At 45.0% G+C, this 15,222-nt stretch overlaps 1 protein-coding gene across 1 annotated transcript in view; it reads right to left on the reverse strand.

Annotated features, from left to right (window-relative positions):
• glsl (glutaminase like) overlaps positions 1-15,222 on the reverse strand; it is a 68,639-nt gene that overhangs the window by 8,746 nt on the left and 44,671 nt on the right. The window contains 8 exon segments of the mRNA XM_039807903.1: positions 1,579-1,629; positions 2,593-2,659; positions 5,184-5,242; positions 7,271-7,315; positions 9,091-9,149; positions 12,851-13,014; positions 13,157-13,218; positions 13,938-14,067. Coding sequence (XP_039663837.1) covers positions 1,579-1,629; positions 2,593-2,659; positions 5,184-5,242; positions 7,271-7,315; positions 9,091-9,149; positions 12,851-13,014; positions 13,157-13,218; positions 13,938-14,067 — 637 coding nt within the window.

Raw genomic sequence — 15,222 nt, forward strand, 5'->3', positions numbered from 1 at the left:
ATTAAACTCTTAGCTACCAGCGGAGCTAATTGCTAGATTAAACTCTTAGCTACCAGCGGAGCTAATTGCTAGATTAAACTCTCAGCTACCAGAGGAGCTAACTGGTAGATTAAAATCTTAGCTACCAGCGGAGCTAACTGGTAGATTAATCTCTTAGCTACCAGCGGAGCTAATTGCTAGATTAAACTCTTAGCTACCAGCGGAGCTAACTGCTAGATTAAAATCTTAGCTACCAGCGGAGCTAACTGGTGTATAATATCTTTAGCTACCAGCCGGAGCTAACTGGTAGATTAAACTCTTAGCTACCAGCGGAGCTAACTGGTAGATTAGACTCTTAGCTACCAGCGGAGCTAACTGCTAGATTAAAATCTTAGCTACCAGCGGAGCTAACTGGTAGATTAGACTCTTAGCTACCAGCGGAGCTAACTGGTAGATTAAACTCTTAGCTACCAGCGGAGCTAACTGCTAGATTAAAATCTTAGCTACCAGAAGAGCTAACTGCTAGATTAAACTCTTAGCTACCAGCGGAGCTAACTGCTAGATTAAACTCTTAGCTACCAGGGGAGCTAACTGGTAGATTAATCTCTTAGCTACCAGCAGAGCTAACTGGTAGATTAAACTCTTAGCTACCAGCGGAGCTAACTGGTAGATTAAACTCTTAGCTACCAGCGGAGCTAACTGGTAGATTAAACTCTTAGCTGCCACCGAGGGAGCTAACTGGTAGATTAATCTCTTAGCTACCAGAGGAGCTAACTGGTAGATTAAACTCTTAGCTACCAGCGGAGCTAACTGGTAGATTAGACTCTTAGCTACCAGAGGAACTAACTGGTAGATTAATCTCTTAGCTACCAGAGGAGCTAACTGGTAGATTAAACTCTTAGCTACCAGAGGAGCTAACTGGTAGATTAATCTCTTAGCTACCAGAGGAGCTAACTGGTAGATTAATCTCTTAGCTACCAGAGGAACTAACTGGTAGATTAATCTCTTAGCTACCAGAGGAGCTAACTGGTAGATTAAACTCTTAGCTACCAGAGGAGCTAACTGGTAGATTAATCTCTTAGCTACCAGAGGAACTAACTGGTAGATTAATCTCTTAGCTACCAGAGGAGCTAACTGGTAGATTAAACTCTTAGCTACTCTTTTCGATAAAAAGCCAAGTCTAACTCGGTCATTGTAGCGGCCAAAGCCGTTTCAAACAACTGGTGTTCATCGGTGGCCATCTTGCAATGTTTACTAATGACTTTGACGTAGCAGCTCGCCTCTGGCCCGCTTATATCAGATACACCGATGTGATTGGTGCAGCTCGGCTACAAGGGCATAGTTAATGAGCATCATTACTGAATGCCACAGTGGCTCGCTGAGCAAATTCAACTTGTGCTCTTGCGAGAGAACTCTTGATTTCCAGGGTAAGAGTCTGGTGTACTAGAGAGGAGTTGCGTGACATGTTTTGGTTTCAACATGCGCATAACGGATCGTGCGGGCAGCACAGATCGGGTACCGACAAAGACGACACAAGGGTTAAAGGAGGGGGATGTGTCAGTGTCCTTAAACAACAACAAACTAAACGTGATGTTTTACCTGCATCATTAGATCCAAAGCAGCGTTAATGTCCACCTTCTCTGGAAAACACTGGAACGCAGAAGGTTAGTTAGAGAGGAGACAAGAGACGCAAAATAAATAGTTACGGTTTTAAAAAAAATTATACTTATAAATATTTAAAGAAACATATACAATACATACATAATAAAAATTAACATATATACATACAGGGTTTGCATATGCATGCATACACTTACCTACATATATACATACATACATACATGCCTACATATATACATACATACATACACTTACCTACATATATACATACATACATACACTTACCTACATATATACATACAGTGTTTGCATATGCATGCATACACTTACCTACATATATACATACATACACGCCTACATATATACATACATACATACACTTACCTACATATATACATACATACATACATACCTACATATATACATACATACATACACTTACCTACATATATACATACATACATACATACCTACATATATACATACATACATACATACACATACCTACATATATACATACATACATACACTTACCTACATATATACATACATACATACACTTACCTACATATATACATACAGTGTTTGCATATGCATGCATACACTTACCTACATATATACATACATACACACCTACATACATACATATACGCCTACATATATACATACATGCCTACATATATACATACATACATACACGCCTACATATATACATACAAACACGCCTACATACATACATACATACATACAGTGTGTTTGCATATGCATGCATACACTTACCTACATACATATGTACATACATATATGCCTACATATATACATACATACATACAGTCTGTTTGCATATGCATGCATACACTTACCTACATACTGTATATACATACATACATACATACACGCCTACATATACCCATAAGGGTCAGTACTTATATACAGTACATTGCCACCATAAGGTGAATAATATTCTGAATGTGTGTAATGATGATGTTTTACCTTTTTCTCCTGCAGGTAGAAGGACAGAGCGTGGAGTCTGACACTGGTCTTCCTGCTGCTCTGATAGCTAAACAACACCACAACAACAACAACAACAACAAGAGAACTCACTTTACTGCCTCCACACAAACACAACATACCCCAGTTATAGACTCTCACATGTACATTTATATTCAAATAAATATCATGTTAATAATAATAACACATGGGAGTTTTAAAGTGTTTTTTAAAGTCCTCAAAGCCGCTTTACAAAGAATACAAATAAAAACAGGCAGTAAGCATTTAAATAAAGACAAAAAGGCTGCGATCAGACAGTCTTTACTAGCCTGGTCCTACCAGACTCTGGTACACTAGCCTGGTCCTACCAGACTCTGGTACACTAGCCTGGTCCTACCAGACTCTGGTACACTAGCCTGGTCCTACCAGACTCTGGTACATTATCCTGGTCCTACCAGCCTCTGGTACATTAGCCTGGTCCTACCTGACTCTGGTACACTAGCCTGGTCCTACCAGACTCTGGTACATTAGCCTGGTCCTACCAGACTCTAGTACACTAGCCTGGTCCTACCAGACTCTGGTACATTAGCCTGGTCCTACCAGACTCTGGTACACTAGCCTGGTCCTACCAGACTCTGGTACATTATCCTGGTCCTACCAGACTCTGGTACACTAGCCTGGTCCTACCAGACTCTGGTACATTAGCCTGTTCCTACCAGACTCTGGCACACTAGCCTGGTCCTACCAGACTCTGGCACACTAGCCTGGTCCTACCAGACTCTGGTACATTAGTCTGGTCTTGGTACATTAGCCTGGTCCTACCAGACTCTTGTACATTAGCCTGGTCCTACCAGACTCTGGTACACTAGCCTGGTCCTACCAGACTCTGGTACACTAGCCTGGTCCTACCAGACTCTGGCACACTAGCCTGGTCCTACCAGACTCTGGTACATTAGTCTGGTCTTGGTACATTATCCTGGTCCTACCAGACTCTGGTACACTAGCCTGGTCCTACCAGACTCTGGTACACTAGCCTGGTCCTACCAGACTCTGGTACATTAGCCTGGTCCTACCAGACTCTGATACATTAGTCTGGTCTTGGTACATTAGCCTGGTCCTACCAGACTCTGGTACACTAGCCTGGTCCTACCAGACTCTGGTACTCTAGCCTGGTCCTACCAGACTCTGGTACACTAGCCTGGTCCTACCAGACTCTGGTCCACTAGCCTGGTCCTACCAGACACTGGTACACTAGCCTGGTCCTACCAGACTTTGGTCCACTAGCCTGGTCCTACCAGACTCTAGTCCACTAGCCTGGTCCTACCAGACACTGGTACACTAGCCTGGTCCTACCAGACTCTGGTACACTAGCCTGGTCCTACCAGACTGTGGTACACTAGCCTGGTCCTACCAGACTCTGGTACACTAGCCTGATCCTACCAGACTCTGGTACACTAGCCTGGTCCTACCTGACTCTGGTACATTAGCCTGGTCCTACCTGACTCTGGTACATTAGCCTGGTCCTACCAGACTCTGGTACACTAGCCTGATCCTACCAGACTCTGGTACACTAGCCTGGTCCTACCTGACTCTGGTACATTAGCCTGGTCCTACCTGACTCTGGTACACTAGCCTGATCCTACCAGACTCTGGTACACTAGCCTGGTCCTACCTGACTCTGGTACACTAGCCTGGTCCTACCAGACTGTGGTACATTATCCTGGTCCTACCAGACTGTGGTACACTAGCCTGGTCCTACCAGACTGTGGTACACTAGCCTGGTCCTACCAGACTCTGGTACATTAGCCTGGTCCTACCAGACTGTGGTACACTAGCCTGGTCCTACCAGACTCTGGTACACTAGCCTGGTCCTACCAGACTGTGGTACATTATCCTGGTCCTACCAGCCTCTGGTACATTATCCTGGTCCTACCAGCCTCTGGTACACTAGCCTGGTCCTACCAGACTGTGGTACATTAGCCTGGTCCTACCAGACTCTGGTACATTAGTCTGGTCTTGGTACATTAGCCTGGTCCTACCAGACTCTGGTACACTAGCCTGGTCCTACCAGACTCTGGTACATTAGCCTGTTCCTACCAGACTCTGGCACACTAGCCTGGTCCTACCAGACTCTGGCACACTAGCCTGGTCCTACCAGACTGTGGTACATTAGCCTGGTCCTACCAGACTCTGGTACATTAGTCTGGTCTTGGTACATTAGCCTGGTCCTACCAGACTCTGGTACACTAGCCTGGTCCTACCAGACTGTGGTACATTAATCTGGTCCTACCAGACTCTGGTACACTAGCCTGGTCCTACTCGCATCTTTCTCCGCCACCATTACGGAACTACAACTGAAACTAGCGCACAACCTCAACGTCATCGTTTCCCAGCCACTCCCTCTGTTCGTTGATTGGACCGCCAAATATTTGCCCGGAGAAAACCTAAGAATATACTGCAAATCCAGAGGGCGGAGCCAGGCTAGGTCTTTACATCCATGTTGAAAAATATGGAATATCATCACTAGACTTCATCCTTAATATAATAATGTAATATAGAGCCATAGTGTGACGGTCTGTTTGCAGAATCAGTACCTGGTGCAGTTTAAGTTGGCGTGCTCCTTGTTGCAGAGCCTTCGGATGACGTTCAACACCTACAATCAAGAAAACAACAGTCAGTTGAACTACTCAGTAACTACTCAGGTACTTTACTGCAGTAAAAGTATTACTGTTAGCCTAACATTGGATAATTACACAGCTAAAAGACATATTTAGCATCACAGAGATTAGTTTTGTTAGGGCGTTCACAAACGTTAGTTGTTTCTCGTGATGTGGATGACACTGAAATGCCATTTTAGTGTCAGAATGTATCTGGAGATATGTGGCTTTGGGAGGAATGGCTCCAAACTTTACTTTGGTGAGTAACGGGGCGATGATCTGTGTTCACGGTCACTTCTCCCGTTGGAATCAATACATGGTGGAGAAGCCCACGGGACTCAGAGACGGGAATTACTCTGCAAAAACCATTCTGAACATAAAACACACTCTGCTGTTTTAAATGTGTTTTTAATGAGCCTTGTCAAACGAGAAGAAAAAATTTCTTCTACCTGTCTTGGTCGCTGCTTCTGTCTTTTCTGTCTCCCACCTACTGTCCATCTTTCTCTCTGCTCTTCTGCCCATCCTACCTACCGCAATACCTGTCTGTCTATCGTCTGTCTCTCTTCTCTCACTCCATACCTCCCATCTGTCGGTTCCTACACCTGTCGTTGTCCTCTTCTTTTTCATCTCTACTGTCCACCGTCTGTCCCTCCTACCTACCACTACTACCTTCGTCGCCTGTCTGCTGTTTCTTCCTGTCTGTCTACCTACATACCTACTTACCTATACGTGTTGTCTGTCTGTCGCTCCACCTTCTCTGTCCTCCTCGCTTGTCGTCTACCGTCCGTCCATCTCTGTCTGTTGTGTCTGTCTACTACATACCTACCTACCTGTCCATCATTTAGTTTGTCGTCTATCTATCTGTCTGTCTGTCTGTCTGTCGTCTACCTACTCTACTACCTGTCCATCCATTTACCTGTCTGTCTGTCCGTCTACCTACCTGTCTGTCTGTCTACCTACCTACCTACCTGTCCATCCATCTACCTGTCTGTCTGTCTGTCTGTCTGTCTACCTACCTACCTACCTACCTGTCCGTCCATCTACCTGTCTGTCTGTCTGTCTGTCTGTCTGTCCATCTACCTGTTTGTCTGTCTGTCTGTCTGTCTGTCCGTCCGTCCGTCTGTCTATTTATCCGTCTACCTGTCCGTCCATCTACCTGTCTGTCTGTCTGTCTACCTACATACCTACCTACCTACCTACCTGTCTGTCTGTCTGTCTGTCTGTCTGTCTACCTACCTACCTGTCCGTCCGTCTGTCCGTCTGTCTGTCCGTCCATCTGTCTGTCTGTCTGTCTGTCTGTCTACCTACATATCTACCTACCTGTCCATCCATTTACCTGTCTGTCTGTCCGTCTACCTACCTGTCTGTCTGTCTACCTACCTATCTACCTGTCCATCCATCTACCTGTCTGTCTGTCTGTCCATCTACCTACCTACCTGTCCATCCATCTACCTGTCTGTCTGTCTGTCTACCTACCTACCTACCTACCTACCTACCTGTCCGTTCATTTACCTGTCTGTCTGTCCGTCTACCTACCTGTCTGTCTGTCTACCTACCTACCTACCTATCCATCCATCTACCTGTCTGTCTGTCCGTCTACCTACCTACCTACCTACCTACCTGTCCGTCCATTTACCTGTCTGTCTGTCTGTCTACCTACCTACCTACCTACCTACCTATCTATCCATCTACCTGTCTGTCTGTCCGTCTACCTACCTACCTACCTACCTACCTGTCCGTCCATTTACCTGTCTGTCTGTCTGTCTACCTACCTACCTACCTACCTACCTACCTGTCCATCCATTTACGTGTCTGTCTGTCCGTCCATCTATCTGTCTGTCTGTCTGTCTGTCTACCTACCTACCTACCTGTCCATCCATCTACCTGTCTGTCTGTCCGTCTATCTACCTACCTACCTACCTGTCCATCCATCTACCTGTCTGTCTGTCTACCTACCTGTCTATCTATAGCAGCATAGAGCATCCAAAGCATCCTGTTCTATCTCTATGTCGTCCGTCACTTACTGAGTCATACTTCTCCTCTTCCTCTGCACACAGGCGCCCCGCCAGCTGGAAGACACACAATACATCATGCATTACAGGAAGTGACATCACAGGCGCCCCGCCAGCTGGAGGACACACAATACATCATGCATTACAGGAAGTGACATCACAGGCGCCCCGCCAGCTGGAAGACACACAATACATCATGCATTACAGGAAGTGACATCACAGGCGCCCCGCCAGCTGGAAGACACACAATACATCATGCATTACAGGAAGTGACATCACAGGCGCCCCGCCAGCTGGAAGACACACAATACATCATGCATTACAGGAAGTGACATCACAGGCGCCCCGCCAGCTGGAAGACACACAATACATCATGCATTACAGGAAGTGACATCACAGGCGCCCTGCCAGCTGGAAGACACACAATACATCATGCATTACAGGAAGTGACATCACTGGCGCCACGCCAGCTGGAAGACACACAATACATCATGCATTAGAGGAAGTGACATCACTGGCGCCCTGCCAGCTGGAAGACACACAATACATCATGCATTACAGGAAGTGACATCACAGGCGCCACGCCAGCTGGAAGACACACAATACATCATGCATTACAGGAAGTGACATCACGGCTGCACGCCAGCTGGAAGACACACAATACATCATGCATTACAGGAAGTGACATCACAGGCGCCACGCCAGCTGGAGGACACACAATACATCATGCATTACAGGAAGTGACATCACTGGCGCCCGCCAGCTGGAAGACACACAATACATCATGCATTACAGGAAGTGACATCACTGGCGCCACGCCAGCTGGAAGACACACAATACATCATGCATTACAGGAAGTGACATCACAGGCGCCACGCCAGCTGGAAGACACACAATACATCATGCATTACAGGAAGTGACATCACTGGCGCCACGCCAGCTGGAAGACACACAATACATCATGCATTACAGGAAGTGACATCACTGGCGCCACGCCAGCTGGAAGACACACAATACATCATGCATTACAGGAAGTGACATCACTGGCGCCACGCCAGCTGGAAGACACACAATACATCATGCATTACAGGAAGTGACATCACAGGTGCCCGCCAGCTGGAAGACACACAATACATCATGCATTACAGGAAGTGACATCACAGGTGCCCGCCAGCTGGAAGACACACAATACATCATGCATTACAGGAAGTGACATCACAGGCGCCACGCCAGCTGGAGGACACACAATACATCATGCATTACAGGAAGTGACATCACTGGCGCCACGCCAGCTGGAAGACACACAATACATCATGCATTACAGGAAGTGACATCACTGGCGCCACGCCAGCTGGAAGACACACAATACATCATGCATTAGAGGAAGTGACATCACAGGCGCCCCGCCAGCTGGAAGACTAATGCTGCGTTCATGCCACCTGGGAATAACAGGCACCGCCCCCCTGGTTACGTTGTTTTTCCGACTGCCAGCGTTCACATGGTCGGCATGCGTGTTCTTCTTCTTCGGTTATATTGGGCGTTTGGCATAACAACTTGTTGCATGACTGCCACCAACAGCTGGCCGTAGCCGAGAGCATCAGGTGGTGAAAACATGGAGGCCACAATAACAGAAGATTTTCTGCTGTTTTCTTATACGAGCATCCAAACAGCACATCGCCAGGTGTGCTGTTTGTGTTATCTGCAGGACAACCAATGGGAAAGGACACGGATAAGCGGTCCCTGTTATTCTGAGATGGCATGAACGCGCCAACATTACGCATCAGAGGAAGTGACATCGCTGGTGATCAAACGACAGATGATGGCTGAGTTACCTGCAGTAAAGATGAAGTAACGATGGCTCCTGTTTCAGTGAGCGGGCTGTGAGGGATTCCTGCAAAACACATGTTTTAATCAAAGGGTTAAGGTAATGTAACAGGTAAAGGTACTTTACTGTCACATACACGTAGCGAAATTCATTCTCTGCATTTAACCCATCCCTTTAAGGGAGCAGTGGGCAGCCAATCACAGCGCCCGGGGACCAACTCCAGATCTGAGCCAGTGCCTTGCTCAAGGGCACTGACTGGAGAACCTGGTACATGTTTTTAGATGGTGGGGGAAACCAGAGCACTGGGAGGAAACCCACGCAAACATGGTGGAGAACATGCAACAGGCCACAGTGCTAACCACTGGGCCTCCATGCTGCCAGGGTTCAAAATTAGCACCGTTTACCAGCTAAAAGCTGGTGAAATATGCAAGTGGTTGGTAGTTTAATTTCACTCACCAGCCAAAAATAAAAACCCAATGGTAATCTATTGAGTGACTGGTAACATTTGAACATTCACTAGCCATTTGGCTGGTAGACGAAAAAGCAAAAAGTTTGGTCAGGCCAATCACATCGTGTATAGAGTGGGTGGGCGGGGCTTATGGCTGATGCTGCTGCTGGTGAACAGCGGTCTTCTGGAAGACTTGGAGTTCAGCTTTTCTTTGAGAAAAGAACAAAGAACGGCTCTGAAGTCATTCTTAAAAAAGGAAGATGTGTTCAGAGTTTAAAGTTTAATCTATCAACTAGCTCCGCTACCTTCTTCGTTGCTCTGATTGGTTGTAGCGCTATCCTATTGGTGCAGAGGGAATTTAAAAGACAACCGTTTATCCCGCCCCTCAGATTGAGCCCTGACCAATGGGGAGTTCCCAGACCCAACATCTTGATGTGGGTATGGCTTTTTCAAAGTTTTTTGTCACTTTTCCTGACGTTTTTGAAGATTTTGCTGACATTTTTGTCACTTTTTCCTACATTTTTGCCATTTTTTTCTGCTTTTTGGACATTTTTGCCCTACGTTTTTCCAACATTCTTTTATCATTTTTACTTGACATGTTGTAAAATTGAATAAAAACACCCAAATTAAATGAAAGTAGTGAACTGATCATTTATTTAACTTGTGAAGAGCGCTGTAGGGAACCACCCACGTTACTTTGTTTAAAAATTTGGATAAAAGAAACCCAAGTTTCTGATAGAGAAACTTTTTGAAAATGGGTCAAATTTGACCCCGAGGAGACCAGGACGGTTAAAACCTTTTAAGGCGTTTTCACACCTACCTCATTTGGTCCGGACTTTCGGACTTTTCAGTTTGGTCCGAAACCATAATTGCAGGTGAATATGCATGCACTGTGGGGAGGGGGGGGATGGAGGCATTTTCATCCAAGAGACGCTGTGATTGGTGGATAGGATATGGAGCAGGGGACTGACAGCGACATAACCAATCACACTATGACAGACGCTCCACTTAGCACCAATTGCAATGTTTAATTTTAAATGAATGGAGCCTACTGGCAGCCTGGCACACGTGGGTGCTCAGTGGGTGCTCACCCTCGGTATCGGCGCCTATGGTGGTCACAGCATGACTACGGTAGTGAGTAGTGTGAAATGCTGAAAATCTGCATAAGGAGGTTGGTGGGGTGGGGGGGTGGATGGGTCAAACTATTCAGGACTTTCACGGCAGAGGCCGGGGATCGTGTCCCGCGTGTGGCTTTTAGTTTCCCCGTTAATCTCCGTATAGACCATTTCGTGCTGGCCACCACGGAAAAAACAACAAAAACGTCCCCGTGAACACTTAATTAAAAATAACTTGACCATTACACGAACTGCTGTGAGACCGTGTTGAAAACCCATTTTGGAAATGCCGACCGTGGCGTCTGCGTTGCGTTTTCTACGTCTTTTCCCACCAGAAAGGTGACGCGGAGCTGCTGCTGATGCTGCTGCTGCTGCTACTGTGATTTATGAAAGAGATGAGACAGATGAAAAGGAAAGAAAGGATGGAAAGAGGAGGAAAGAAAGATGGAGATGGAGGAAGTTGAAAGATGGATTGAAAGAAAGATTGAGTGATGGATGAGATGGATGGAAAGAGATTGAAAGATTGAAAGATTGATTAAAAGACGAAAGAAAGCAGCATTGAAAAGAGAAAGAAAGAAAGATTTGAAAGATGATGAAAGAAAAGAAAGAGAAAGATGAAAGACGAGGATGAAAGATGATGAGAAAGAAAGACATTGAGATGAAAGAAAGAAAAGCATTGAAAGAAAGAAAGAAAGATGAAAGAAAGAAAGAAGAGTGGAAGATGATGAAAGAAAGAAAGAAAGATGAAAGATGAAAGATGATGAGATGAAAGAAAGAGTATTATTATATTGAGTGAAAGAAAGAGCAGGAAAAGATGAAGACAGGATGAAAGAGAAAGAAAGAGTGAAAGAAAGATGACGGGATCTGATGAGCCTGAGAATATAATATTGATCGGATAAAGATAATATTGATTTTTGAATTGACACAGGTGACATATTAGAGAATTGATAATTATTTATTTTAAATTACATTTATATATATATTTGCATTAATATCAAAACCTCAAGACTTTTCAGACAACAACATTCATTTATTAATATGTATTTGTGTCTAAACGACATATAAACATCTCTTCGTATTCTATGTTACCTGGTAACGCTTCCAACACGCTGGCGTGTTGTGTGAAAAATAGGCGCCGGTCCTATTTCTAGCGTGCATGCGTTTTCGGCTCGAGTCACACCTGAGACGTGCGTGTCATGCAGGCAGTGTGCACGCTCTAACCTGTTACCATGGGAGCCCAAATATAAACAGACATGCCACGCAGCCAGTGTCAAGTAGGCTTAAGGTCAAAAATCTAAAATCCTGCTCAAAATATCAAAATATCATACAATATTAGGGGACCACTAAGGCCTATATAAAAGAGACTTCAGATACAGTATTAGGGGACCACTAAGGTCTATATAAAAGAGACTTCAGATACAGTATTAGGGGACCACTAAGGTCTATATAAAAGAGACTTCAGATACAGTATTAGGGGACCACTAAGGTCTATATAAAAGAGACTTCAGATACAGTATTAGGGGGACCACTAAGGTCTATATAAAAGAGACTTCAGATACAGTATTAGGGGACCACTAAGGCCTATATAAAAAAAAACTTCAGATACAGTATTAGGGGACCACTAAGGTCTATATAAAAGAGACTTCAGATACAGTATTAGGGGACCACTAAGGTCTATATGAAAGAGACTTCAGATACAGTATTAGGGGACCACTAAGGCCTATATGAAAGAGACTTCCAGATACAGTATTAGGGGACCACTAAGGCCTATATAAAGAGAGACTTCAGATACAGTATTAGGGGACCACTAAGGTCTATATAAAAAGAGACTTCAGATACAGTATTAGGGGACCACTAAGGTCTAAATAAAAGAGACTTCAGATAAAGTATTAGGGGACCACTAAGGCCTATATAAAAGAGACTTCAGATACAGTATTAGGGGACCACTAAGGCCTATATAAAAGAGACTTCAGATACAGTATTAGGGGACCACTAAGGCCTATATAAAAGAGACTTCAGATACAGTATTAGGGGACCACTAAGGCCTATATAAAAGAGACTTCAGATAAAGTATTAGGGGACCACTAAGGCCTATATAAAAGAGACTTCAGATACAGTATTAGGGGACCACTAAGGCCTATATAAAAGAGACTTCAGATACAGTATTAGGGGACCACTAAGGTCTATATAAAATGATCCTGGACCTGTTTTAGTGAGTGTGAACGGAGAGCTGTGACTGGAGTACGTCTCCACGGCAACGTATCTGTGGATGAGGTCAGAGCCCAGCAGGTCCACCGCCACGCCGTACACCAGCGGCCATGACATCTCGGCCAGAAGCTGAGAGCCGGCCCAGTCGCCCAGAGACAACCTGACAGAGAGAAAGACAGACAGACAGGGAGACAGACAGGCAGACAGACAGACAAGCAGACAGAGACAGACAGACAGACAGACGATGATGAGTTGGCAGTGAAGTGAAGAAGACAGTTGACCTTGTGATGAGTTGGACGTACCTCTGTCCGTCCACAGTGCAGATGGAGACGCCCCACTTACTGCTGTCCATGCTCTCTTTCTCCTGATTACACAAATACACAACAGTACAAACATAAGATAATAATTTGGCACGAGGGTTTATTCAGTACCAAAAATATGCTCCATCAGTTTAAGTGGACGTTATATTTAGAATATTTTCAGCGCTTTACCTTGCTGTCAGGCAGCCCTTTACGACGGGGAACTAAAGCCGCTATCGCTGCTCTCTTCAAAGCCACCAGACTACTTTGACAAAAACAGCGATGCATGGGAGTTGCTAGCCTGGGAAAGCATGACGAACTTCCAGCAAATTTGAGATTTGCTGTGCAAGTCCGTCTGGCCAAGAGCCCATTCAAGCCCATTTCCAATTTTTCCAAATCGAGACACCAATAACAACCGTTGAGGCGGGCTCTACACCAATCACAACCGTTGAGGTGGGCTTTACACCAATCACAACCATTGAGGCAGGCTCTACACCAATCACAACCGTTGAGGCGGGCTCTACACCAATCACAACCGTTGAGGCGGGCTCTACACCAATCACAACCGTTGAGGTGGGCTTTACACCAATGACAACAGTTGAGGAGGGCTTTACACCAATCACAACCGTTGAGGTGGGCTCTACACCAATCACAACCGTTGAGGCGGGCTTTACACCAATCAGTTACAACTGAGAAGGTCTGGTGTCAACCAGGCTAACATATATATATATATATATATATATATATATATATGTTGACCCCCAGGCATCCAAGCAGAACTCACCTGGACAGACGACAGCTGACGACACCTGGAAAACAGCTTCTGAGTTTCTTCAGTGAAGGTGGAAAAATCTGGAATGACGAATCGTCCCTGCAGAGATTTCAGGATCAGAGACACGAACCCGGTCACGCACCTACAGCAGAATAAAAGAATAAAATAATCCTGAACAACAACCAGAAGAAGAAGCCTGTGATCCAACAACGAGCCAGACCATAATATAAAGATAAAGAAACATGAGCTGTTCTGACTGTCAGACTGAAGCTGAAGTTAAAGCAGAGTGTCATCTGCATAACATCACAGCTAGATTTAGGATTTCTTAATCAATCCATCAACCAAATTATGACGACAAAAACTTCAGTCAGTCTAAACTACATTCAGACCTCCGCCTTCGCTCGCTCTCTCTCTCTTTCTCTCTCTCTCTCTCTCTCTCTCTCTCTCCTTCCAAATTTTTATTTTGTGTGCTGCCTGATCTCCGCCACCCAATTGCACCTGACTGCAGTACGCAGATCATGGTTGGGCTAAATGTGGGCGGAGCTAAACATTTGACACCACGGGCACGCCATCTGCTGGAGGCAGAGATCAGGCAGCACATTCTCAAACGCCAATGCAGCACCTTTTATAATATAATATATATTATATATAGATTATAATAAATAATGATATTTGAATTATAAAAAGAAAAAGAACAATGGGGTTGGGTTTAGGAAAAGAACCAGTTGGGATTGGGAAAAGAAGAATGGGGAAAGCAAACTTCACACGCGGAAAACTAGCTCCAATCTCCGTGGTGAAAGCTTGAAAGTCCTGTGTTTATTCCTCAGACATACATTCTTCCTTTTCCGATTGGTATTGGGCAGGTGGGCGGAGTCAAACGTTTAGCTCCACCCACGTTGAGCCACTCCTCGATCTGCATACTGCAGTCATGGCATACTCTCTCCTCCTGCAGGAATTCAGATATAAAGCAGGTTTAAAGTGATGGTTTGGAGTAATTTCACCCTAGGGTCCTTTGCACCATGACCTCGAGCCAAACACCCCCCCAGAAGCTTTTTTCACCTGGGTCTAACATTGGGAGCGTTAGCGTAGAGCGGAATAGCGAAAGCTGGGCTATGACGCACGCTTTCGTATCTCTGTGACCAACACTAATAATGCCCGAAATGATACCAAACGTCTACACTAGTACAAATAGGTTATGTACTCATAAAACGATGGATTGGAAAGTTTGTAAGTACTCCAGAAGTTTATGTAAATAACACTTTCCTGCTGGCTTCTGCTCTCTGCTGTTGTTGCTGCT

Source organism: Perca fluviatilis, chromosome 8, assembly GCF_010015445.1.
Source record: "Perca fluviatilis chromosome 8, GENO_Pfluv_1.0, whole genome shotgun sequence".
In the NCBI taxonomy this organism is placed as follows: domain Eukaryota; kingdom Metazoa; phylum Chordata; class Actinopteri; order Perciformes; family Percidae; genus Perca; species Perca fluviatilis.